Genomic DNA, 25,310 nt, shown 5'->3' with positions numbered 1-25,310 from the left:
ATTCCCTTAGCCAATCCCTCTCCTTCCCCTCTAACGGATCTGGGTTCCATATTGTTTGCCACCTATTCTCCTTTAAACCCTTTTCTCCAATCACTTTAAAAGCCTTCCTCCAAACCAATCCCTGTGGATGTCTCTTATGGCCAATGGGAGACCTTGATTGATTTTCTAATAGCCATTAGTCTGCACATTGGCTTGGAGTCATTTTTCGGTCATTACAGTTGCATGACAGTGAGACCTATATTTTATTTGTTCGAGCTGGAATTTAGCCAAATAAAGTTCTGAACTATATCTAATGCGTTTTTACACGCTTTCTTTTAACTCACTCTATCTGTTGTCATTGTCGTATCCTCAAATCTTGTAACTCAATTTTAACCCACTTCCCAATGTGGTATCGACTGCAAACTTGGTATACGTATGTCATACTGATGACAATACTATCTTCTATCATAAAAAATAACTATATTTTTTAACATTAATTTTTATATGTTATGTTTCGGCTTGGGTATAATTGTCCACTGTAAACTGACGGCTGTAATTGGCCACGGTCCCTTACATTATGGCAAGCTTCGGGGCCACTTCCTGGAGTCGTGGAGTTCTGCCATTACTAGTACATTGATTGCTTCTGTGGACAGGTGTCTTTTATACAGGTAACAAGCTGAGATTACGAGCACTCCCTTTAAGAGTGTGCTCCTAATCTCAGCTCGTTACCTGTATAAAAGACACCTGGGAGCCAGAAATCTTTCTGATTGAGAGGGGGTCAAATACTTATTTCCCTCATTAAAATGCAAACCAATTTATAACATTTTTGACATGCGTTTTTCTGGATTTTTGTTGTTGTTATTCTGTCTCTCACTGTTCAAATAAACCTACCATTAAAATTATAGACTGATCATGTTTTTGTCAGTGGGCAAACGTACAAAATCAGCAGGAGATCAAATACTTTTTTCCCTCACTGTATATGGAGATGCCAGGGTATATTTGGACCCAAGATCTCTGCTGTGTAAATGTATCGCTTTGACTTCTGAGCCTCCCGTCCCATCTCCACTTCATATTATGTGCCAATCAGAAAGGGGAGGGGTAGGTAGTGCGCGGATGGCTGCGGCGTGGGTGGGGGAGCCCGTGCATCAGGGGGTGGACGTGGGTGATGGCAGCTCTGGAAGGGCGTGAGGAGGGTGGGAGGAAGCCACAATAGAGGGGGGATGCTGGGGAGTCAATTGTTATATAAACATTTCGAACAAACAAGGGCCATGGAACCTTTACATATCTATGGGCTAATACAAATCTAGGGGCGTAACCCCGAGGCCATTCCCGGGGGGAGGGGGCTGTGGGGTGTCCTGGGATCCCCCGGGATCCCGCCCCTCGGTCGGGAGGTGGATAAAAGGCGGACCTCTCTACAGGCTGGGGATCAGTTGAAAACAGAAGCCGAAGACCAGCTAGATAGGACCCTGAGACCCCTAGCTCCACTGTCCTTATCAGGGCCGGGACTCTGTGCGGCTCAGTGGTGAGACCCTGGGAACCCCTGGCCCGACGTCCTTGTAAGGGCCGGGTCCAGTGGGTCAGTGGTTAGAACTCGCACCCTGGCTAGGGCGAGTTAGAATAGCCTCCCCCTAGGCACCCATAGCCAGAGGACCCTGAGAATAGTCCTGTGTTAAAGCACGTTAGCCCGGAGGCAGTAACTCCCCAGACAGTAGGTATAGGACAGTAACCTTGAGTGTTCTGGGAATGTACTGCCGAGCGAGGTGTTTTAATCAAGTGTTGCCTCCAAGAACCGTCTCCGACATCTCCTGAATCCACAACACTACACAAAGGATAAGAGTTCTGTACTAAACACATACTTTTTATCCGTGGTAACTTGGATTAATGCTCATGGATACAATATATTAACCACAGAAACAGGATGAAAGCTCCCCATTTATCTGTGAGTTTGCTTATCCAAGACACAGCCCACCCCCCATATAATTGCAAACAGTTGTGTTGCACTGAAGATCTGGCAGCATGAAATTTGGGTCAGTCAGGGAAGAGCTGCAGTTGGCGACAAAGACATTCACCTGCGTTGAGTGAGTGCTGCTGTCTGCGGCAGGGTGTCAACATGGACCCTCTGCATGCGAGACACTGCAGTGGCTGCCAGGTCAGCCAGACGCTGGGGTATTATTCCATCTGCCAGGCCTTCTTTGGACAAACCGGCAAACAAGAAGGTGTTGTTTGCTCGGAACTCGCGCAAACGGAGCGAGAGGAAGCTGGCTGGGAGCTCTGTCAAGTGATTCCCTTCCATGTTTAGGCACTCGAGAAACCTGGCCCACATTCAACAAGAACCAGGAGGTTAGGGTAACGTTTCAACTCCATTTCCATTCTGAAACTTTGTAGAGAAAAGTACGATTTTTATAGTTGCAAAATATTCACCACGTTAATCTGCATCACGCGTTGTATGTATAAAATTACATGGCAGGGTGATATTTTGGGCAATGGCCCATCTTCGGAGCAAAAGGGAGAGGGCAGAGAGATTGATTCTATAGTTGAGATCACACATTATACAGTGGTGCCCTGAGATGACTGGGAATTTTTCATTGGCAAATTCAGTTTGAATTCACATAAGAGCACTTTTCTGCTTGTCGACATTCAGTATCAAACATACATTTTGAAAGTGAAAATGTGCACATACATTGATTTTTTTAAGTTAAAGCAATGCAGGCGAGCTTCAAAGAGGCATCTTTCTGTATCAGTGTGGGGAGGCCCTTCATCCAGGAGTGGATTGAGAAAGGCTGCACTGTAATTGGAACAAATTATTTGGGTGACTGAAATCATTATGTGAATTGCACGTTAATTCAAATTAGACACTTACCTTAAATTTTTTATGTCATCACTGAGAGAAGTGATGCTGTTGTATGATACATCCAACATTCTTAAGTTGGGCAGGTTGTAGACACTACAAGAAACAAAAGTCAAAATACATCGTGAAATCATTATCTGATTATCGAAATGCCAAATTTACAACTAAGCACCAATGCACATTACACGTACACATCACACATATTATCCAGCCAGGTGGCACAGCAATGGGAATGTTGCTAATTAAAATCCTGGTTGGCAGTTCACTCGGCCCACCATTCCTCCCTCCGGGGTCGAAAACATTTGTGCGAAAGTCAACAGAGGTGGTCCTATGGATAAATTCCCAACCCCGCCAAATGTAGAAATGCAGAATTTCCACCACTGGTTCAGGGCTGTGAATAGAATGGGAACAGCCTTAAATGCTATGTTGAGCAGGAAATTACTTCACTATTATTCTTGGACATGTCCTTAAATCTAACCAGGAAGATAAGTAACATTTTAAAGGGGACTTGGATTTGAACAAGAACAGGAGAGAAGCAAACATCCACAAACAAGGATACCACAGATTTAACTAAAATTAAGTTTTATAATATAGTAAAAGCCACACATATAATGTATCTCTTAGCACACACATTACAGTACTCTACAGCCCACTTAAAATGTTTTACTTAACATTCCAAATCTGTCAAAGACGAGGTGGATCTCATTGAACAAAATCAAGTGGAATGTCTCTGTATGATCAATAACATACGACACACATGCACACACGCAAATGCAACCGTTCAAAGACCAACATGACATTTGAAAAATAATAACTTTATGCTTTGGACAGTGTATATCTGTCTTTCCAATAGGTATCTGTCAATTATTTGAGTATTTCGTTTTCAAGGGTATGATAGAATGACAGTCTCCCATGGAAAACATATTTGTTTGATATCGCCACATGCACTTGAATGGTTGAACACACTGGTAAACCATATACATGAGAAGAGGACTTTAATGCAAGTGTAATAAAGTATTTCCACGACGGAGCTGGTCGAGTGCTTCTTTATTCAGAACGGTACAGCACAGCTTTACTTCCCTCCCGATGATTCCACTCTCCCAACCCGTGGACGAGGCGCCTCTCTCTGCGTTCCCGTGGGGTTCACTCCACTCTCCGGCCTCGCCGCTGGCTGACGGCACGCTGGAAGCGGAGGCGAGCTCCGAGGGAAGACCCGCCATGTGGCCCGTGGCGAGGAGAAGGCAGTGCCCGCCGTCCGGAACCCAGGCTTCCACACCGACCCCAAATCTTCCCCTCGCTCTCCCTTATATCCCCCTTGGCGGAGCTAAGCCCCACACCCCCTCTGGCCACACCCCCTCGGGGAACCTTCTCGAGGGTGCCCGAACGCCTCACTGGCCCGATCATATTCCCCCTCTCGGATTGGATCCCGATGACATCATCATGCCCGTTACCTCCTGGTATCCCCTGGATGGCGCTCCCTCATTACATCACCCCCCCCCCCCCTCCGTGATAAAAAGACTAGCCGTCGCGGCTAGAGGTAAAACCCAATACGAGTAATGAGGAGACGCAACGTGGGCGCATGTGGCATGCGTGCAGAGGGTAACACTGAATAGGCCGAGGCCAACACAACATAGAACATTAACAAGAGAACAAAATCGAATGTTACCAAGAGAAACGAACGAATCCCCCCCAAGGAGGCGAGAATGGTGCGTGGCGAATCAACGGAAACACAACGTCTTGGAGCGAGTCCGTGACGCCGGCCCGGTATCAGGAACTGCCCCCTGCTGGCCCTTGTACGGCACGCCGGGTTGCAGGATGAGCAACGGCAGAGCGTAGGGCTCCATCGCAGCAGGGCCGCCCTGGTCGTTGACATTGGCAGTTACGGGCTCGGACACTGTGGAAGGCAAAACAGAGCCCTTCAGGCGGTCATCACGTAACAGCGCTGTCCCCGGTCCGTCAGACTTCGGCCGGCCAATTGGTGGAGATGAAGGGGTAAGTGGAGGAGGAACAAACGGCTTCAGCCGTGAGGGGTGAACAAACCAAGTCGGCGGCCCGCCTGGATATGCACACATTGTGGCCGAAGGATTCGGATCACCTTGATTGGTCTCCGCCAGGGCTTATGCAACTTAGGAGAGGTGCCCACGGGAACTTGAGGGCAAGCAACCAATCCCTGTCCCCAACAGACCACAGCACCTGACTGTCAGACCTACGAGTAAGACGTTCATTTCGCTCCTGTGTCTTGGCAGTATTGACTTTGGCCGCCTCTCGTGTGTCAGAAAGACGTCGCAAGGAATCACGGACATGTTCAGGCAGTTTAGACATAGAATGAGCAATCGGTACTCCCAATTGGGTATCAATAGGTGGCACGTTCTCTCGGCCGTACATAAGGAAGAACGGCGAAAACCCCATAGAAGCATGAGGGGCTGATATGCAGCGAGTACACTAGGCACCTGCAGATCCCAATCGGTCTGTTTGGTGTCCATCATCTGACACAGCATGGCGGACAGGGTCCTGTTTAGGCGTTCGACAATACCATCCGTCTGAGGATGATACGGTGATGTCCTGATTTTCTTAGTACCCAATGCATCACAACCCTCACGCAACAACTTAGAGGAAAAATTCCGGCCTTGGTCCGTAAGTATTTGTTCGGGAGCACCCTTATCCATAACATACCCATTCAAAAATGCATAAGCAATGGAGGCCGCCGACTGGTCCGGTAGCGGCCAAGCCATCAGCCAGCGGGTAAAATATTCAACACCCACCAAGAGGAACTTATTCCCCCTAGCTGTGAGCGGCAGGGACCCCAAAATGTCAAGCGCCACCAGCTCGTTGATACGCGAGACTGAAATAGACTGCAGCGGCGGGTGGCCTTTCTGTTGTGGCGGTTTCCTTTGAGCACAATCAGTGCAAGCTCGGATCCATTTGGAGACATCGGCCGTCATACCCGGCCAATAATAATCCCGCTGCAATGTCAAGAGATTTTTGCACTCCCGGGTGTAACAACTTTTCCCCATGCAGAGCGCGGACCATACTGCACCGAAGAGGAACGACAATGCAGCAACGATCCAACGCATCCTCCCTCCACATCAAAAGTCCATCGTGCAAAATCACCCGGCCATCCCCAGCCGAATCGGACGCCCCCTGCCCGTGCTCAGACCGACGCCGCAGATCCCCTAAGGAGACGTCAAGGAGCTGCTCGCGTATCCATACGGAGTGGGGAAATTGCAAAACACTGTCAATCGGCACGGTCGCATCCAAAGGCTGGGAAGCATCAACCGCCGACATTAGCCATATTACATATTAGACTGTGAGGGGACGGGTCAACATCGACTCGTTGCCCGTGTCTGTTGGGTACAAGGCAATTGTGGCAGCCGCGAAAAAAGCATCCGCATTGCAGTGACGAGATCCTTTACGGTAAACAACGTTGAAAGATAATTCCTGCAGAATCTCTAGCCATTGAGAGAGCTGGCCAGCTGGCTGTTCAATTTTCAAGGAGTACTGAAGAGCCGCATGATCGGTGCGGACAACAAATTCCCTGCCATAGAGGTACAGCCTGTATTTATGGACAAAGTAAACGATGGCCAAAAGTTCCCTCTGAGTAACACAATAGTGGTGTTCCGCAGGACGAAAGGACGTGGCTACCGTACGCGACCACCCTTAGTTTGAAACAGGACAGCGCCTGTGCCCGTATCGCTGGCGTCGATGTCAAGGACAAACAGCAGCGAAAAATCGGGATAACCGAGCGTGGACACGTTAGACAGCCATTCATGGAGGGCAGAAAATGCAGCCTCCTCCTCCGGACCCCATTTGAACCTCTGATTTTTAGTGGTCAGCGCGTGCAACGATGCAGCAACAGTAGTGAAATTTGGCACGAACCTGCGGTAGTACGAAGCAAACCCTACAAAGCTGTGCACATCCCCCAAAGTCGCAGGGGTCGGCCAATCGCGGACACAAACAGTCTTTTCAGGGTCCATGGCAATGCCCTCGGAACTAATAATGTGACCCAAGTAACGCACCGACGTCTGCAGCAAATGGCATTTAGCCGGCTTAAATTTCAAGCTAGCGGAACGTATTCTATCGAAAACGGAGCGTAGCCGCTGCAGATGTTTTTCAAAAGTGCGACTGAAAACAATCACGTCATATAAGTAAATGAGACAAGTGTCCCACTGTAACCTGGCTAACATGAGCTACATCAACCGCTGGAGGTGGCCGGAGCCGAATTCAAGCGCATGGGAAGGCAATTGAACCGAGACCTTGCGGCGTGCGAAATGCAGTTTTGGGCTTGAACGACTCGTTCAGTGGTAGCTGCCAAAACCCTGAAGACAGATCAAGGGTGGAAACATATTTAGCGCCGGACAAGGCGTCTAGAGAGTCGTCCATCCGTGGAAGCAGATAGGCGTCGGCCACGGAAATTCGAGGCCACTGGCGCGCCCCAAAGGCTAGTAGAAGAGGAGATAATATCAGCGGCCAGCATATCGTTGACCGCCTGTTGCACACGCTCCTTCTCCACCAGGCTCAACCAGTGTGGGTTCTGTCGAATAGGACTGGCGTCACCCGTATCAATACGGTAGGATAACAGGGTCGTACGACCCAGATCGAACTGATCCTTGCTAAACACTTCCGAATAATCACGTAGCAGAGAGCGCAATTATCCCATTGATCGGAGGACAAGGATGCATTTTACCCACACAACTCGGTAACCCATCCCTTATCCATCACACGGCAAGGCTGAGCCGCTCCCACCAACTGCTGCGGCTCAACCTCGTCGTTGACCAAAAACATAGTGGTGGCGTGAGCCAGCACCATACCAGCGGGAACCACCACAGCGTCCGGCCCTCCATTGAGAACCTGTAGGAACGGGGCCTGCTCGGAGTGAACGATAGTCTGCGCGCCAAAAAGCGCCAACCCTCAGGCCACCGCATTAGATGGAGTGAGCAGGACTCCTGCAATCGAATCAATGTCTAATCCCATTGCGATAACGTAATGGCACAAGCATCTGAGATGCCGGAGGAATCTCCACCTTAACGTCAACGAGGGCCTGGACTGCCGCGCCATGTCAAACTCATCAATGGGGAGGGCAAGAAGGGCAATTTGCGACCCGAAGGCATCTACAAACAACCCTGATCGACAAGGATCGTAACGGGAATGCGACGAAGAAAATCAGTACCTAACAAACAGGGCACAGCTAACGACCTTGAGATCAAAACAAGCCACGATACGGCAACATCCCTGATGACAACAAGGGCATCCACCTGGCCAATTGTGCCTATGCTGCCCCCGTTAGCCGCGACACAAGCATCAACGACGGGTCATATTTGAGTAACAGGAATAGACAGCAATTAAAAAAATTACATCAGAAATAATAGTAGCGGAAGCTTCCGTGTTGACCAAGATATGAACGCTGAGCCCTTGTATCAAACCCGGCACTGACGAGGATCCCGCAGCCGCCGCGACCACACGACGTGCCAATTTCCTCCACTGAGTGAGCGAATCGGGCCAATTCTGTGGGACCGACCCGGAATGACGGTTGCCAACAACCAAATCCCGTTGTGAGCCAACAGGCACCGCGGATCGAGATGCATAAAGTTGCAAAATGTACCGACTTGCCTGCGGGTTCGGAGGATGATCCGTCGGAGAGCCCGCAGGAGCCGGAGCAGCAGACGAAGATGGAGAGCGAGGACGACTCCGACATTCCTTCGCGAAGTGACCCAGCCGACCAAAGCGGAAACAAGTGACGGCCGGTCTCTTGGTCCCTCGGTCGTCACGAAGAGGGGATCCTTCGGTCCCCTGGCGACGAGAAGCCACGGTCCTTCTCCAATCCCACTGATAGGCCCCAGCGGCCAGATCATCGTCTGAGCAATCCTCCCAAGGCAAACTATTCACAACTTTAGACGGGGACCAACCCTGAGGTTCCCCATCATGCTTAGGGTCCCCCGTCCACGCCGCCATTTGCGACCAGTGCTGCAAATTTTCGTGTGCTTGCAAGCACTTGACAGCCCACCGGGACGATTGTGTTCCGTGGCCGCATGCAGGAAGGACAACCCCCATGTCCCTGGCCAGCACCAACATCCGATCCATAATGAGCAAGTCGAGCGCTTCCTGCTTCACATCGGGGTAGGCAGCCACAGCCAGTGCCATCAAGGCACTACGATAGGCCAGGGGAGATTCTGAACTGCCCTGCTTACGCTGCATAAATTTTATCCGTGTGTCTGAAAGGTGGCTCGTAAACTTCCGCCATCTCAGCGTACGCACCTTGTAACCTTGCCCGCTTCCTCCTCCGACCAATGGACCGACCGAAACGCCGCCTCAAATCTCCAGGTGAAGGCGCTCCAGTCGCCGCCCGCTGCAATTAATTCTTTAACGTGGGGAAGACGACGTTCACGATCAATTCCGCTGCACGTGACAGCAGTGGCAGCAGCGGCAGCCACCCCTTTCCCAGCACGCAGCTCGTCGGAAATGGCGGTCACTGCATCCGCTTTTGCCGCACTGTCCAAGATGGCGGCGTCCAGCCAGGTAATGGCGGACGTCCCATCCGCGCGAACAATGGCGGACAACTGCTCCTCGCACACAATGGCGGACGCCGACTCCGCGTGCGCAATGGTGGCCATCACCCCAGCTGAGGAGCCCACCACAGCCGTCGCCTCGACCTCACGATCGCCGCTTCCTGGAGGAGATGGAAGTGAACGTCCCACCACCGTGGACGTCGCTACGAGCGAGAAGAACGCCCCGCAGCGACTGAAGCTGCTCTTCCATCCTCTTCCACCTGTCGTCGGGCCCTATGGACGGAGGTGCCGCGACTGCGGCGCCCACCCCCGGAGCAGTAACTTCCTCGGCCGAGGCGCTTGTAACCGGGACCACGGGTCCCGGGGTCGGCTGGTCCAGGGTCTCCGTTTCATCGTCGTCTGAAGATTCCACAGGTGGGTTCTTCTGAGGTTTTTAGACATTTTTCTCCTTCACGATCATTTTGTCTTGAAAGGCCACTTCTGGCACCAGTATTTCCACGACGGAGCTTGTTGAGTGCTTCTTTATTCAGAACGGTACAGCACAGCTTCACTTCCCTCCCGATGGTAGCACTCTCCCAACCCATGGATGAGGCGGCTCTCTCTCTCCGCGTTCCCGCGGGGCTCACTCCACTCTCCGGCCTCGCCGCTGGCTGACGGCGCGCTGGAAGTGGAGACGAGCTTCGAGGGAAGACCCACCACGTGGCCCGTGGTGAGGAGGAGAAGGCAGCACCCGCCGTCTGGAACCCAGGCTTCCACACCGACCCCGAACCTTCCCCCCGCTCTCCCTTATAAACCCCTTTGGCGGAGCTAAGCCCCGCCTCTGGCCACACCCCAACGCCTCACCGGCCCGATCATATCCCCCCTCTCGGATTGGATCCCGATGGCATCACTGTGCCCGTACTCGTTACCCCCTGGTATCCATTGGATGGCGCTCCCTCATTACACAAGCGAGTATTTTATTTATTAAAATCTAGAATACCGGTCATTAATTTGCAACCGGTGTTCGTTACAAGTTATAATAATGTTACAAAAGTGGTATTAAAAAGCAAAGCAGGTAATGCTGTGCAAAAGAATCAACATAACAAAACGCAATATAAAAAGTAGTAAATGTTCTCATTGTTATAATGTTCTCAAGTCAAGATCAGAATCTTTTAGAAACTTTAGACTGAACTGATGAGCTAAAAAGCTTTTTTTCACAAATGTCCAGTATTTCACAGATGTCCAGTAATGTAGATAGTTCCTATCTGTGGTGCTGAGTTCATCTGAATGAAAATACTTATACATATAACAAACAAAACATTATGCAACCACAACACGTAATGCAATATTACTAAACTAATTTGGTAAATGGTTTACCCACGGCATAGTGGTATCAATGGACATTTATTGTAAAGTTGCAATGGATGCCAAAGCAATGTTGAATAACAATAGTTTTTCAATTACCTGAATAAACATGAATAGTCCTACGTTTCAATTCAACAAAGGGTTCTATATTATTTGCATCACAACGTCATTGTGGAGAACATTAGTTGCAATATAAACACGCTTTAATTGGCTGACATCTTCGAGAGGACTGCAGAGCTTGGCCAATTGTTGGTAGTATGAATGTCTTTCACACCACCGTAGCTAACCGTGTGAGGGAAAGGACAACAAACTATGGGTCTATGCTGTTTGAGTCTATGGGTCTCTGTGTGAGTCTATGCATGTACGTCGAACTTTCGCACCGTACGTAGCCAAACTGTGCTAATCAGAGGTGCGGCCTCACCACCTGGCTGCTTCCCTTCAGCTTTGTCTGTGGCTCCACGATGACTGAGATGCAATTTACATGAACGATGATGCTAAATTAAACTAAAATTTCCAACCTTAAAAAAAATAAGCAGACTATACCTCACGCACATATGTCCCTCCACATAAAATCATTACATAGTTCATTTATTTACACATTATATCGGTCACACGGCCTTCTGGAAGTAATTCTTTTCAGCAGCATTGGTTTAATACAGGCGAACTGTGGACTGATTTCCAGTGTCTCATTGTTGATATTCAGTCAGACATGGGAAGGTGGATTTTATGCTCATTTATTTCGTTATTTAACATAACTTATAATCCTTTACAATATCACCACCACTGTTTATTATATACTTATTTATTGCAATTTTTTTACAGTGCTTTTAGATGTTGTTGTTCCTGTTTTTAAAGTGTATGTATTTGTAGTGAGATTATAAACCCTTTAAAACTAATCATTTGCATTTTTAAGGAAAATTAATCATCTTATGTTGTTTCTTTGAAATGTGATTTGTACGTGACTATTGTTGAAGAATGAGATTTCATTATGTATGTAGCACTTTTATAATATCTTATTGTGAAAGTAACTGTCGATATAAAAAAAAAAACAAGATTAATGAAGTGATAAAAAACCATTCATTGTCTAAACAGACGGACATGTCACTCACCTCTGTGGCAGTGAGGTGAACAGGCAAAAGGAGAGCACCAGTGTGTGTAGATGCGACAGGCCGGCCAGTTGTTGGGGCAGCCCGCTCAGTGGGTTGTTCCGCAACTTCAGTACTTCCAGTCCACCAAGTTCAAGCAGCTGCTTTGCACCAACGGAAAATGAAAGAATCACCGAAATGCGACTGTGACACACCGAAACAGTGGAAAACATTGTAAACAGTGGAAAACATTGTTTCTGTGTAAGTCGATGTGTAGCTGTGTGACTGATGCATTGCTCTGTGATCCTACGGATCTCTCTCTGCGAGTCTTTCGGTGTCTGTATACGTCTATGGTTATCTTTGTGAGTCTATGTGCTTCTGTGTGAGTTTGCTTGTCTCTTTATGAGTCTATGTATTTCTGTGCGACCCTGTAGGTCTGTGTGTGAGCCTATATATCTCTATCTGGGTCAATGGGTCTCTGTGTGATGAGTCTATGGGACTCTGTGAGATTAGTCTAAAGATCGCTGTTGGAGTCTATGTTTCTCTGTGGGAATCTATGTTTCTCTGTGAATCTATGGGTCTCTCTGTGTTCGTGTTCACTGCGAGTGTTCTGACAGCAGGAGTGGTCTTAACACTCGCTACGCTCTGAAGATGGCAGCTGGATGCATAACGTAGACATGGATTTATAGTTACTACTAAGTCGATATCCATATGAAAGAAGAAGCGCCAGTCAGATAGGCACCACTAATCGTCACCGATAATAACATAATTCCCACCAATACACACTGATCACTGTTGTCATATTACAACTATTCTCATGTATTGCCAATATAAGCACCATTATCATTCCCATTTACTATTAAAATACACAAAACTATATCCATGTTAAGACAAGCACCCCGCCAACACTTACACAGAGTTTAAAATGTAACAACATCGAAAGTTTTGCTCTACATTGCTTTGAGCTGGGTAGAATGCAGACAAATGATAACGAATTAAAAGTGCATTTGCGATCTCTAAAATCACGCACACATGACTAAAATTTTGATTGCACATACAGTCGCACTCGTGCCCCCGTACTAGCAGACTATTGCCTACTGGCAGTCAGGTGCTGTCACCTTGTGCTGCACAGGGACAGCTACCTCTGGGAGTGCCCGTTCGAATGGGCAGCACCAGTAGGGGGGTGAAGAGACGTCATGTAAGGTGCATTGAGTTGTTGATGTATTTAAGCGCTGCCATATAAATCCGTCAGTAGATCTTAGATGAGGCCGATTGAGCTAAGAAGCTCTTTTTCAATGACTACCCAGCAAAACGGCTGATAGGATGATAGCAAGCAAGCATGCTACATGGGGAGGGATGAGTTTGCGGGGTTGTTACATTGGGAGGGTTTACTGGGGCAGCATGTGTAGCACTTGCGAACTGTAGTTCAGTTCGTTGGCTGCACATTTAATTTTTGAAAGGTAGTATATGCCAGTGGACCCGAGTGTTAGTATGCACACAACGATGGACGTGGAGACTTCGTCAAGGTTTGTTCTGTTTCATTCTCAAACTCCAAATCTGAACGCAAGAAGCATCACACTCGGCCTCTCAGTCAACACTGCAGAAGTGCGGGCTTGGCTCCAAGGCGCCAAACTTGGTTCTGACTGGTTTAAGCTGCCATAGAGGGGAGAGGGGAAACTCTAGGACACGCATGCACAGGGATGAACGAAGTCTCAGTGTTGAACTGCTTGCGTACATAATGTACTGAGTCTTAACCAGAAATATTGTCTCGGGATGTAATTAATGACACCATAATGTGGCGTTTCAATGGTGGGGGGTGGGGGGGGGGCTTCTTTCAGATCCCTTCCTGACACCCTGCGCAACACACAGAATGGCCGATACGACGGCAGCAAGTATACTCTTTGTTTTTTTCGGTAAAGTCACGTAGGTAAAATAAAATAAATTAAAATAAAACAATTAAATCACGACGTTTCGGAGGCAACACAAGCTTCCGTCTTCAGGTGGAACAGTCACAGCAAAATCGCTGCATCAAGTGGGGAGGCTCTGAGAGCCTCGAGCTTAAATACAGGTTAAGGGGGGGGGGGAGGAGCCAAGTAGTGCACATTGATGTTGTGCGGAGCTAAGTTAATCCGTCTTTTGTTATGTTGAGGGTGCGGGGGATGCAGTGGGTCACTGCACAGGGGCAATGTAAAAATGGAAACAAAAATGGAAAAGTATGTCACACAGGGAGGGAGGGTTTACAGGCGCCAGAGGCGAGATGTTAACTACTACGCCTCGAATACGGGACGTTATGGGTTCTATCCCGACCCTTAAGCCTGTATATTCAGAGTTTGCACGTTCTCCCCGTGGCCGTGTGGATTTTTTTCTCCACATTTAGAAACATGCGTTTAGAGTATTTGGCTGCTATAAATGTCCACATAAGCCACGTCGTGTTATCATTTGTGGCCAGGAAGCATTTGAAAAAGAGCTACATAGCTCAGTGGGCCTTACCTGGTAAAATAAAAATAGTTTTGGTCAGGTTTACTGGGGTTGCGTAAAACAAAAGCGGGGACATTTTATTTGCATCAAATAATGCAAATATCATTATGATGACATTTTGTGTACCTCGTGTGGTAAGCTTCGCAGATTATTGTAGGACAGGTTGAGGTAAACCAAAGTGTCAATCAGCGGTGAGAGGCCTGGTAAGCTGTCGATGAAATGTGCCTTGAAGAAATAAAACACATTTTGCACCTCAATCTCTGAACATTATTGTAATGATACCGTCGCGTATACCCAACACTAAATATGCACTCCTGTTCATTATACTGCAAGTGATAAATGCCATAAGTCAAAATGCCAAATATAAAAAAAAATTGGAAATGCATGGACATTTACAACATATCAAGGACATTACAATCGGTTTATCTGATTAACAACAATAAACATTCACAATAAATTTAAATAAAAAATCAACAAATACAAAATTAGTTATTATGAATGCTTACTTCATCAGTCACTGTGAATCAGTACACCACCGCAATGTATTGATTTGTTTCCTCTTTCTAATTTCGCCTTTTGCACAAACAAGTCTCAATGCACCTTCCATAAATTGCATAAAACATTAAACAAAAATATTCCAAGACACACACCCATTGGCCAAACGCTAAGGTGAACAGAAAACTCTGCATTGGTTTACTAACACCCAGAAAAGTACAAGATGTATCTCAACCAGGAGGGATGGAACCCTGGCCCCTTTAAGGCGATGTCCTGGGATGGATATGAGTTCCAACCCAGTTATCTTTGTAAGTTTTTGGATATAGTTAACCCTTTCCCATTCCGATGACGTCTGCAATTCGAAGGGTGGGTCCCGTTCACTGTTGAATCTCGGAACGCGCAAGCAGTCAACATTACTTTTAATTAGAGAGGTGTAGCACCATTATATTTAAAGATGCTGTACTCACCACAGATAACGGTAGAGACACGACTGCACTCTATATGATAGCTGGCACCAAACTGCCACACACCCTTCCGCACAGCCTTGTGGGAGCCTCGGTACCGATATAATTATATTATTTTAGTTTCACTTTCACTTCCGGTTTCGTCATCAGAACGGGAAAGGGTTAAACAGTGGCTGACAAGCACTTCTGTGTTCTATATGTAATTTTTAATGGATAAAATAACTCGGTATTGATTTGAATTCCAGTTAAGCTTTGGGCGGACGGCATCCTAATAAACCGAACGAAGCATGGCACATGCCTTGAGGCTGAGCGTGGTGCCGCCCTGCAGTAAGCAGTGCAGCACGGCGAGCTCGGCAGGGCTGATGATGGTGCTGAAGGGCGAGCGGCTGCGCACCTCGCCCTGGAAGCTGCCCCCCGGCACAGCGTGCAGCACAAGCCCGATGGCTACGCCCACAAGGCACAGAATACGGACGCTGTCCTCACGACAATTTCAGCTGTAGTGTTGAAAATTAAACGATGCACTTATCTACGTGTGCATAATGCCGGATGGCTAGGCCTAACAATGTATGCATGCAGACAGACTGTGCTGCATTTGATCTGTTGATTCCTTCCTGTGTGTTTAATTCTCAACGGGTGGAATGATGACACAGAGGTTAGTGTGTTGAGCTATGAATCCAGTCACCTGAGTTCGATTCGTGGCCACTGTTAACTTCAGAACCAGTCCTTCCCTTCCCCACATCAAGTCGTACTGACCAGCATGGTGAAGTATGGTCAGAAATCCCCCATGACCATTTTGGCATACTTGGAACTGTTTTTTCCGATGGCTCCGGGTGTTGGAAAGTGGGCTCCCATTGGTCTTAGAAAGCAGCCAATGTGGCGCACTCAAATCTGCCTCAGGGAAATGGATTGCTCCATGTGAGGAGTTAACGTGGGGTCTGTGGCTAAAACTACTTGGCTGGCCAGGACCTCCTTTCTTGCCTGAGCGCCATACAGAGGTCCACGCAGCCTGTCCTTTCACGATTCCACAGATCCGACAATGCTGCTCGCAAACTTATTCGATTCTAAGAAGTAAAAATCAGAATTTGTATTTATCCTGAAGAAATCCGATGAGCTATGAAGCCCTTTTTCACAGATGTTCAATACATCTGTGAAAAAGATGTATTGGACATCTTCAAGGCTCCATAATTTCCCAGCTCTCATCAAGAATGAAGCGTGTAGTCTCTCTGCATTGTCAAACCTACCTAACTTATTTTCAGCAATTTCTTACACATAGAAGTTTATTTTCTCCAACACTGCTGTCTGACACATTGAAATGCTAAAATAATGATTTACACAGACAACCTTGAGCTTCAGAGACATTGCCCTGTCGACATTGACAGCTGTCATAGCTGGAAACATCTTTAAAGGACTCACTGTGCTCCATCCTGGGTTTACCCAGACTAAGTTGTGTGACAGCTGACACAATACACTGAGACTTGGAAGTTGACTTGTTACTAACTGGTATCTGCATCGTCAATATTGGCCTTTGTGAAGAAAACGCAAGACTTGTGTCTCTAGACAAGGATATAGATTTCCAAAAATAAAAGGTGCAGAAATTATATAATTAGACTGGTCACATGTAAAAAAATATCCAACCGACCCCACCCTCACTGCTACATTGTAGTAGACTGAAGCACGCAGGTTAATTCTGGTGAAACTTTAAATTCAGTCCATGTATATTATTTCCCTTTTCATAGCAATGTAGAATTTACACAACTGGCTCAGGGCTGTAAATGTGAAATAAGTGTCACCGCAGTGCTCATTTAAGCAAGAAATCACTTCGACTTTGACTTGAAACTTTCAAACCATCAACACTAATTGGCTGCTCGCGCCTTTATGTTGTACCTGGCTGAATTAGTGATTCTTTGTCGTGTGGTTCCCATTTTGATTGAAGATGCTGAGATTTCTCTGTATTCCATTTCTCCCTAAGTTCATCATCATCAAGGGTGCCAATGGTCAGAGCTGCCATATGTTCCTGGATAAAGGCCCTCATTTCTGTTGGGAAAGCACAGAAGACAGGTGTCATGTGATTCATATCAAATATTTGATTGAACATATTCAGCTGTGGTAGACATGTAGATGTGGACTATGCACAATATGAAACGTGTCTTTGAGTGGAGCTGACCCAGAAGGAGCTGAAGTTTAGGGACACGTGCAGGTGGCACGGCAGGGATGGCCTGCACGGAAATGACGTCCGTGACCTCCCTGTGCTTGCTGTGTCCGCAATGGCCCTTCTCCAGCGTGGACGCCAGCATGCGCACAAGATTACCATAGTTGCAGCGTGAGAGCACAGCTTGCCTTAGCCACTTTGTCTGGGTAACGGGGTCTATGCGGAGAGAACACATAGATAATCTGAATGTAATGCTTTCCACATTGACCCTTGCATTTCTTTTTCATGTTTTATATCGACAAGCATCCCATGTTAATTTACTCATAAAATTGTAGGTACAAAAATCATCCCAAGGTGAATATTTTATAGCTTTCATATATTTATGTTTTAAATACACATTTTTACATGTATAATATGTTGCTGAATAAAATGTGTCGGTGTTTTGAGTCTACTAATTTGAAAGGCACTTTATAAAACTGACTTTATTATTTTAACCACCTTTCGGCCACTGATAATGCTTTAACTTACAGTAGCGTGGCTGAGTGGTCTAAGTAATGGGCTTGAATATCGTCGCTGCCACCAATACTTGGTCATTTTGCAAATAAGACAATTCTGTTCTCACCTGGTTCAACAAAATAAACTGGAAACTAGAATAAGCAACAGATGTGTCAGTTCAAATTTCATTCAACCGAACATTCATAAATTGGGAGTTAGATAATCGAGGAATTCCTGTATGCCTGTTGATTGTTTGTGTCCAAGTGGTAAATGTAAAAATTTGTAAATATAAGTATGTGAACCACACCAAAGGGCGGGAAGGCCAAGAAGTCATCGAGTGTGAATATGGGTGGATTCCCATGGCGTTGTTTGCCAGTAGCCACGGCCCTCAATCTCGGCAGTCTGAATGGTCTAGAAGGTGGCAGGTGAGCTGGGCCGCTGGACCACTCCGGGCGGCTCCAGTCTGCTGGTCACACATACAGCGCAAAAGACTGAAGAAGCAGCCACACACAAACTGTTCGCTGCAAATGTCTAATCATCAAGATGACCAACGCAACTAGATACCATGGACTCGTGAATAATTATCAGTAACCGATAATTAATTTGGCCACTTTCTGTGGGTTTTTGTGTCATACTCCATAATCAATTATTATTATGTGAATTATATGGTTCAATGACAATGTGGATAGTATATTATTAAGTGTTTAGTATAAGGGTTAATATAATGTAGAACTTTGACCCCAGCACTTCAGCTGGGGTTTTTGGTCTTTGAGAAAAATGTACCCTCCAATATCGAGACTACGGACATAACTACAATAAAACAGCAGCCTCTATTCGCTACTAAGTGACGGTGATGTTATCACAGCGCTTGTGCCAGGCTAGGTGCCCTTTGAGGCCACGTGAAGTGTTAGAAGGCACTTGCGGACGCGAGGTCACAGGACAGATCCCGATGTTATGGGCTGACTGAGATGACTGACAGATCATGTGAATGACTTGGTCCAATGACAATGACAGCATCACCAACCGCATGTGTCACAGACCCCGCACCATCAACGCCTGTCCCAGGTATGCTACCAACATTGCCAACCGCACGCACCACACTAAAGTGCAGTGCAGTACATATCACGCAATAAATGCAATCAGAAAGAGTTGCTTTTTGGTCTGTATGCGAATTTCCATACACAATCAGAATATTTCATTCTACTGGAGGAATCCGATGAGCTATAAAGCTCGTTTTCACTTATGTCCATTAGGGGCAGGTAAGAACGCTACAACAACAAACAATACAAAAACACGATAGGAGTGCAAAGTACAAGAAAGTTAAACAAATCACAAAAAACACATACAAACAAAACTAAACTATCCCCATACTACCAGACAAAGCCCATTTAATTTTCAAAAGCCATTTGGCCACAAATGATAGCTCAACAAAATGGCTGATCATTTGGACATTTATAGCAGTAAAATAATGTAAATAGTTTAAACGCATGTTTCTAAATGTGAAGGGAAAAACCGGAGGACCCGGAGAAAAAATCCACGCGACCACCGGGAGATAACATCACATAACCGTGGCGCCCCTTAAATAAATTAAATACGTTCAAATTGCATAATCAATACCTAAACGCACTCAAGCACATTCGGAAATAACACTGGCCTTAAAATGAAATATATAAAATCTACCTTCACATCTTCATGTCTGACAGCAAAGTATAAAGGGGAGAGGGGAAACAATGCAAATAGGGCAGTGGGCCTTGGGTGGCATAGATGGTGTAATTAGTGAGGTTGGTAGCACACCCTGGGGCAGGTGTAGATGGTGTGGGGTGTTTAGCGCGTGGGGTTGGTCACACACCTGGGACAGGTGAAGATGGTGTGGGGTGTGTACCGTGTGGGGTTGGTCACACACCTGGGACAGGTGTAGATCGTGTGGGGTGTGTAGCGTGTGGGGTTGGTCACACACCTGGGACAGGTGTAGATGGTGTGGGGTGTGTGGCGCGTGGGGTTGGCGAGGTTGGCAGAGCTGGAGGTGCTGGCGGCAGGGGGCGGCGGAGCAGTCGTGTTGAGTCGGTCATGGTTTTGGCCAACTGGAGTCAAACAGACTCATGCACACATATGCAAACATGTGCATGCATAAATTAACCCTATTTTAAAGATGAAGAAAAAACAGAGAATTACTCTATTTCTAAGAGACATATCAAGCCTGTTGTTACGAGGCAAACACAAGGACACAGGAGGATCAAGGTAAAACACATGGACAAATGGCCGAGTGGGTTTAGTCTGAGACAAGAGAATGACTCCCCCGAGGACTGGGGGTTCGTACACCACGCAACATCACCTGCAACGTGTGGGGGCTTTCGCACACACCACGACACGGCTCATGACAGTGTCAAGGGCCTCGAAAAGAGGTCTGGAATAGGGCTCAGGGAAGGAGTGGGGCCAGTGCAATCTCGCGTAAAGTGGCAGAGGCAGGACAGGGGGTGTGTGGTGTGTTCGTACCTGTGTGTGTGTGCGTGGATCTTGCACGGGTGAAACTGGTGGTGGGATTTCCCCTTGGTGTAAGAAAGCTATTGGTTGTGCCTGAAAACTATTTGCACCCCTACCGTCTGGTTCTTATTGCGTGGATTTACCGTGGTCTATAATAGCACCAACCAATCACCCTTTGGTGCAGAGGCCGACACTGTACCGGGTGTGTCTAGAGTTATGCAGTGTCATACAATGCTCCCCTCTTCCAAATATTTGTACCCCGTCATATTTTTGGAAGTAATCTTTCCTTGAATACTTTATTTTTAAGACAATCTTCCAAATTTACTTGTGAAAAGGTTGCTCAATTTGATTTGAGTGTAAAGTTATATTTACAATTCGAGTTCGATGTTTTGCCAGTAATTACAATACATTTATATTAACGCGATCTAACCCAAAAACACCCCTCTATTATGGATAATATTGGTCGCGAAGGCATACTTTCTTTTCCCATACCAATTGTTCGGTTCTCACTTTTTCCGAACCAATAGGGCACTTGTAATCCCTAACCATGACACAGGGGTACAAAGTAAGATTATTCGTCCATGGGCCAGAGCAGAATGTGATGCCACCTAAGGTAGCAACACTTTAAGAGTACAAATGATTTCTCAGGCTAATAATTCTACGTAACTATGCATTATTTGATAACCCACTAATTTAAATTAAACATCACATAATTACTGTTATCACATATATAAATTGTAACCACTAAAGTTACGTCACCTCAGGTGGTACCGATAAGTGGTGGTGAGATGTTAACTACCTCGCCTGGTATGCATGAGGTCGGAGGTTTGCACGTTCTTCCCGTGGTCGCGTGGATTTTTCTCCGGTTCTTCTGGTTTACCATCCCCCCCCCCACATGCGATTAGAGTATTTAGCTGCTATAAATTTCCACATGAGCCACTTCATTGAACTATAATTTGTGGCCAGGTCGCTTCTGAAAATGAGCGGTGGGCCTTGCCTGCTAAAAATTGTTATTTGTTTTTGTCTGGGCTCACGAACTAGCTATTTGGGTGAAAGCTTGGCATAGTGGTGACACTTGTGACTTGCAGCATGAAGTGTCTGGGTTCAACTCCTAACTAGGGCGCCTTTCTGTGCGGAGTGTCTTCCCCCCCTGTTCTGCATGAGGGTTTCATCGTGGTTTGCCGGTTTCCTCCCACAGCTATAAAAATAGACACATGCGATGTAACCGATATCGGTCAAATAAAACATTGCTAAATAATTACTTGCAAATTACTCAATTGGGAGTACGGTGCACACAGTAGCAGCAACGTCGCTCCCTCCTGCGACAACTTGGCAGGACCCTCCTACCAAAGAGCCTTGAGAGTCGAAAATTACCTGAGCAAACGTAAAAGCGTAACAAGAAAGTTGGGCGCTGAACGCAATTATCTGGCTCAGTGACTGCGGTAAGGACATCATCAGCTCATGGGGTGCGGCAATGGGCCAGGTGGGGGCACAATAAATATTGTGATTTGTCTCGCACGGTCATTACACGTTACTGCTCTAATTAAACGAAGACAACATGTGGAACGTAAATGAAAGAATTTTGATACAAAATGTGAACCGCGTTTTCAAGAATATTTTGTTCTCTTACATTGTTGCTGTTATAAACATGTCATGCTGGTGGTCAAAGGGGGCCAAATTAGATGTTTTTGGGTTAGATTGCATAAATATAAATGTGTCGTAAACAAAACATGCCAATTCGTTACTAGTTCAGCACGCCGGTGTTGGAGAGTAAACCCACACCATTTACAATTTTGAGTACGAGTAAGGTTTATTTAAACAGAAATTAACATGCAAAGGAAAAAAAACATTAGGGGGTCAATTAATTGGGGGTCACAAGACATCAGGACCAGCCTGTACATACCACTGCATCGGGTTTCGCGGTGTCCGACGTTTCGCTCCACGTGCCGGGCGCCCCCTGAGGATGATGTGCGAGGCCGTGGAACCGTGTTACCCGTGGGGCTGAAGAGTGTGCGCAGCGGTACGTGTGGGGAGGGTTGTGTGGTAGGGGTAAATGTGTATCGTGTTTGTACACTGTTAGAGCGATGGATGCGGTGTGTCGTGTGCTGTCGGGGTAGAATGTAGGCGATTGTAGACGTAGAGTGGTGTAGCGGCGTTACTATACAGTGGCGTTGTAGTGGACTGCTCCTACGGAGGTGTATCGTGTATGCCGTAAAGTGTTGTATAAGAGGCGTTCACTATCGTGTCAAGTATGTCTGTTGAACTTCTTTCGCACCGTACGTGGCCAGCCGCGCTAATCTGAGGTGATGCTACAGCGTGGTAAGTGTAAGAGTGCAGCGGTGTTACTGTATACGCGTCCTTAGAGGTTTGTATCGTGTGTACATTATCGTGCGATGCTACAGGGCGGCGTGCAGTGTACGAGAGAGTGTCTTGGCTAATGTATGTAGTGGTGGGTGTCGTTATAGTTCGTATAAGTTTGTATAAGTTAGTATAAGCAGTCGGAAGGGTGGTAACTGCGTGTGGAGCCGGAGTGGAATTGACGCGGCGTCTTGGAGACGGTGACGTCACGCAGCCGCTTTCCTCCCCCCCATCCGCACTGCTCAGACAAAGACCACCACCACCCCCCCACCACCACCACTACCCCCCCACCACCCCCCCCACCACCACCCCCACCCCCCCACCACTACCCCACCCCCCCCCACCACCACCCCCCCCACACCACCCCCCCACCACCACCCCCACCACCACCACCCCCCACCACCACCCCCACCCCCCCACCACTACCCCCCCACCACCCCCCCACCACCACCCCCCCCACACCACCCCCCCCCCCCACCACCCCCCCACCACCCCCCCCCACCACCCCCCCACCACCACCTCCCCACCACCACCCACCCCACCACCCCCCCACCACCACACCCCCACCACCCCCCCACCACCCCACCACCATCACCACCCCACCACCACCCCCCCCACCACCACCCCACCACCACAACCCCCCACCACCACCCCCCCACCATCACCTCCCCACGACCACCCCCCCCACCACCACCCCCCCCACCATCACCCCCCCCACCACCACCCCACCACCACCCCCCCCACCACCACCCCCCCACCACCACCCCCCACTACCACCCCCCACCATCACCCCCCACGACCACCCCCCCACCATCACCCCCCCCCACCACCACCCCCCACCATCACCCCCCCCACCACCACCCCCACCATCACCCCCCCACCACACCCCCCACCATCACCCCCCCCACCACCCCCCCACCATCACCCCACCACCACCCCCCCCCACCACCACCCCCCCACCATCACCCCCCCACCACCACCCCCCCACCATCACCCCCCCCCCACCACCCCCCCCCACCACCCCCCCACCATCACCCCCCCACCACCACCCCCCCACCATCAACCCCCCCACCACCACCCCCCCACCACCACCCCCACCCCCCCCACCACCACCCCCCCATCACCCCCCCCACCACCACCCCCCCCCCCACCACCACCTCCCCCACCACCACCCCGCCACCACCACCCCCACCACCACCCCCCCACCGTCTCCCCCACCCCTCCCACCACCACCCCCCCACCACCATCTACCCCACCCCCCCCCCCCACTATCTCCCCCACCCCCCCCACCCCCACCACCCCCACCACCCCCCCCCACCACCCCCCCCACCACCACCCCCCCCACCACCCCCCCCCACCATCACCCCCCCCCACCACCACCCCCCCACCATCACCCCCCCCACCACCACCCCCCCACCATCACGCCCCCCACCACCACCCCCCCACCACCACTCCCCCACCACCACCCCACAACCACCCCCCCCACCATTACCCCCCACCATCACCCCCCCACCACCACCCCCCCACCACCACCCCCCCACCACCACCCCCCCCACCACCCCCCCCACCACCACTCCCCCACCATCACCCCCCCCACCACCACCACCCCCACCATCACCCCCACCACCACCCCCCCACCATCACCCCCCCCACCACCACCCCCCCACCATCATCCCACCCACCACCACCCCCCCCACCACCACCCCCCACCACCACCCCCCCACCACCACCCCCCCCACCACCCCCCCCCATCATCACCCCCCCCATCATACCCCCCCACCATCACCCCCCCCACCACCACCGCCCCACCATCACCCCCCCCACCACCACCCCCCCCACCATCACCCCCGCCACCACCACCCCCCCACCATCACCCCCCACCACCACCACCCCCCCACCATCACCCCCCCCCACCACCACCCCCCCACCACCACCCCACCACCACCCCCCCAACCACCACCCCCCACCATCACCCCCACCATCACCCCCCCCCCACCACCCCCCCACCATCACCCCCCCCACCACCACCCCCCCACCATCACCCCCCCCACCACCCCCCCCCCCACCACCCCCCCACCATCACCCCACCACCACCCCCCCACCACCACCACCCCCCCACCACCACCCCCCCACCATCACCCCCCCCACCACCACCACCCCCCAACATCACCCCCCCCCACCACCCCCCCACCATCACCCCACCCCCACCACCACCACCCCCCCCACCATCAACCCCCCCCACCATCACCCCCCCCCCACCACCCCCCCCACCACCACCCACTCACCATCATCCCCCCCACCACCACTCCCCCCCACCATCACCCCCCGCACCACCACCCCCCCACCATCATCCCCCCCACCACCACCACCCCCACCATCACCCCCCCCACCACCACCCCCCCACCATCACCCCCCCACCACCACCCCCCACCATCACCCCCCCCCCCACCACCAACCCCCCACCACCACCCCCCCACCACCACCCCCCCCACCATCACCCCCCCACCACCACCCCCCACCACGACCCCCCCAACACCACCCCCCCACCATCACCCCCCCACCACCACCCACCCCACCAACACCCCCCACCACCACCCCCCCACCACCACCCCCCCCCCCACCACCCCCCCC

General features: G+C 49.6%; 1 protein-coding gene across 4 annotated transcripts in view; it reads right to left on the bottom strand.

The window, feature by feature from the left end:
• LRRC63 (leucine rich repeat containing 63) overlaps window positions 1-22,892 on the bottom strand; it is a 28,065-nt gene extending 5,173 nt beyond the window's left edge. The window contains exons 1-10 of one of the 4 annotated variants that reach the window (XM_076068178.1): window positions 22,225-22,892; window positions 19,798-19,936; window positions 18,148-18,303; window positions 17,361-17,561; window positions 17,081-17,230; window positions 15,495-15,640; window positions 14,364-14,462; window positions 11,784-11,920; window positions 2,840-2,923; window positions 2,049-2,291 (exon numbers count right to left, since the gene is read on the bottom strand). In XM_076068178.1, coding sequence (XP_075924293.1) covers window positions 2,049-2,291; window positions 2,840-2,923; window positions 11,784-11,920; window positions 14,364-14,462; window positions 15,495-15,640; window positions 17,081-17,230; window positions 17,361-17,561; window positions 18,148-18,303; window positions 19,798-19,909 — 1,328 coding nt within the window. In that variant the 5' untranslated portion in view covers window positions 19,910-19,936; window positions 22,225-22,892. Of the gene's footprint in view, window positions 1-2,048; window positions 2,292-2,839; window positions 2,924-11,783; window positions 11,921-14,363; window positions 14,463-15,494; window positions 15,641-17,080; window positions 17,231-17,360; window positions 17,562-18,147; window positions 18,304-19,797; window positions 22,194-22,224 lie in introns of those variants that run through there. The other 3 variants (XM_076068179.1, XM_076068177.1, XM_076068180.1) reach the window with 3 other exon arrangements.
• Window positions 22,893-25,310: the final 2,418 nt, after the last annotated feature.

Source organism: Petromyzon marinus, chromosome 19 (assembly GCF_048934315.1).
Source record: "Petromyzon marinus isolate PM22_M1 ecotype Great Lakes invasive population chromosome 19, UKy_Petmar_22M1.pri1.0, whole genome shotgun sequence".
Lineage (NCBI taxonomy): Eukaryota > Metazoa > Chordata > Hyperoartia > Petromyzontiformes > Petromyzontidae > Petromyzon > Petromyzon marinus.
This window is presented reverse-complemented; position numbering and strand designations above follow the sequence as displayed.